Consider the following 1,456-nt stretch of genomic DNA (forward strand, 5'->3'; position numbering starts at 1 on the left):
TAAAAAACCTTAAGATTTAGGTATTATAAACCTTATTAAAACAGACACTTATTTTGATCAGCGAATCCAAAAATGCAATAATATACAGGACATTCCATTTAAAAAACGCAACTTTGATACCTTTAGAGCGTTTGGGACACCCTGTACATTACAAAAATATTTTTACAATGGGCGCTCGGTAGGCGTCGGACAATTCAGAAAATAATACTTTTAAAAAATCAAACGGTTTAGCCGCAAACTTCCCTGCCGTATAGCGTGAATAACCCTCTCTACGTTTGGCTGTTCGAAAGTGCTTAATATTTTAGTGGATGGTTTGTTGTGACCCTGTGAGAATGTACCACTTTTGTCACCCCAGCCTTAAGGTTTTCCTCTCGTCTTTCACAGTTCATATCAGATTACAATGGAGAGGACCATCATTTTACCAAAATTGGAGGACTGATCAACCTGGAGAAAATCTATCGAACGCAGGCCGTAATGGATCACATTTCGCTCTGCCATGAACACTACCATACCAGAAATCGCCTAAGTCCAACGATCAGTCTGATCAATTATCTCAAGTGAGTTTGGCGCGTTTATTCACCAGCTCTTTTCCGCAAGTTTGCGTGTTGTTTTTAGGGCATCGCATCCAAACGAGAGCCGAGTTTTGGCAGCGACTCCAGCTCAAAGTGCCGAGTTCGAAACGGAATACGATGTGGATGTGGACGATTATCATCCAGTCCAGCCGTTAGTTCACGATCATGGCGTGAGCTTTGTTTGTCTGTCTTCGCCGCATAGCAAAGTCGACCAGCATGTTATGCAGGTAACAAAGCCAGTTTTGCACTTTAGGAGATCGCTTTGTATGTAAACTGGCGTGTAATTGGATCGTCGGTTACCTTTCTATTGTGCGGATCGGAATCTTACTTCCTAGTCTGGACCGATTTTCCGGATAATAAACACTTGGAATAATGCGGAACGGGCTTTGCCCTTGTTTGTGCACGCTGCTGTGTTTTGCGCTGGCAGTTTTAAATCGATTTTCATGATTTTTGAATAGAATTGGGCTATCGCGTCCTAGAAGAAGGTCCAAGTGCTTACGTGACGTCATCCCATCTAGGCCAGTTTAGTTCCCATTGCGTTTAGGCTCACCAGTTCATTACCCGAAGATTATGTAAATTTTCCAAGAGAAAGTCAAATAAAATGTGAAACTCTTCAAAAACAGTTTTAAGTCACTGCCAAATGGGTGGAAAAAGTTTCAAAAGTTMCCCTCCAAGGCGCGTTTTGCATGTGGCTGGGGCTGCTTTCATGCCACAAACGATAACGGCGCCGAATTAACGACGCTCTGATCGTCGTTCGGTTATTAACCGTGATTGAGGCGTCCCTCCACTATAAAGCGGTTACGAACTTTTCTTCAATGCTCCAATATAGAGTGTCCGCACATAAGTGCCTTAAAAACCCACTAAGTGAGCAGCGTTTTATGTTT

General features: G+C 42.7%; 2 protein-coding genes across 5 annotated transcripts in view; both read left to right on the forward strand.

Annotated features, from left to right (window-relative positions):
* The window catches only part of LOC109539810 (prolyl 4-hydroxylase subunit alpha-1), a 117,734-nt gene that overhangs the window by 100,896 nt on the left and 15,382 nt on the right, over positions 1–1,456 (forward strand). The gene's annotated exons all lie outside the window — the stretch shown is intronic.
* Positions 436–916, forward strand: LOC125505161. Its single transcript, XM_048668397.1, has 2 exons — positions 436–557; positions 616–916. The coding sequence occupies exons 1-2, from the start codon at positions 475–477 to the stop codon at positions 842–844; spliced, it is 312 nt and encodes a 103-aa protein (XP_048524354.1). The 5' UTR covers positions 436–474; the 3' UTR covers positions 845–916.

The sequence above is a fragment of the Dendroctonus ponderosae genome, unplaced genomic scaffold, assembly GCF_020466585.1.
Source record: "Dendroctonus ponderosae isolate FM_Combo_2020 unplaced genomic scaffold, Dpon_F_20191213v2 Dpon_F_20191213_7, whole genome shotgun sequence".
Classification (NCBI taxonomy): Eukaryota; Metazoa; Arthropoda; class Insecta; order Coleoptera; family Curculionidae; genus Dendroctonus; species Dendroctonus ponderosae.

Bases quoted from the DNA above. Each gene is read 5' to 3' on its own strand.
- LOC125505161 (XM_048668397.1), top strand. From the start codon at position 475: ATGGATCACATTTCGCTCTGCCATGAACACTACCATACCAGAAATCGC. The intron at 558-615 runs GTGAGTTTGGCG...TGTTGTTTTTAG, and splicing joins AGTCTGATCAATTATCTCAA to GGCATCGCATCCAAACGAGA.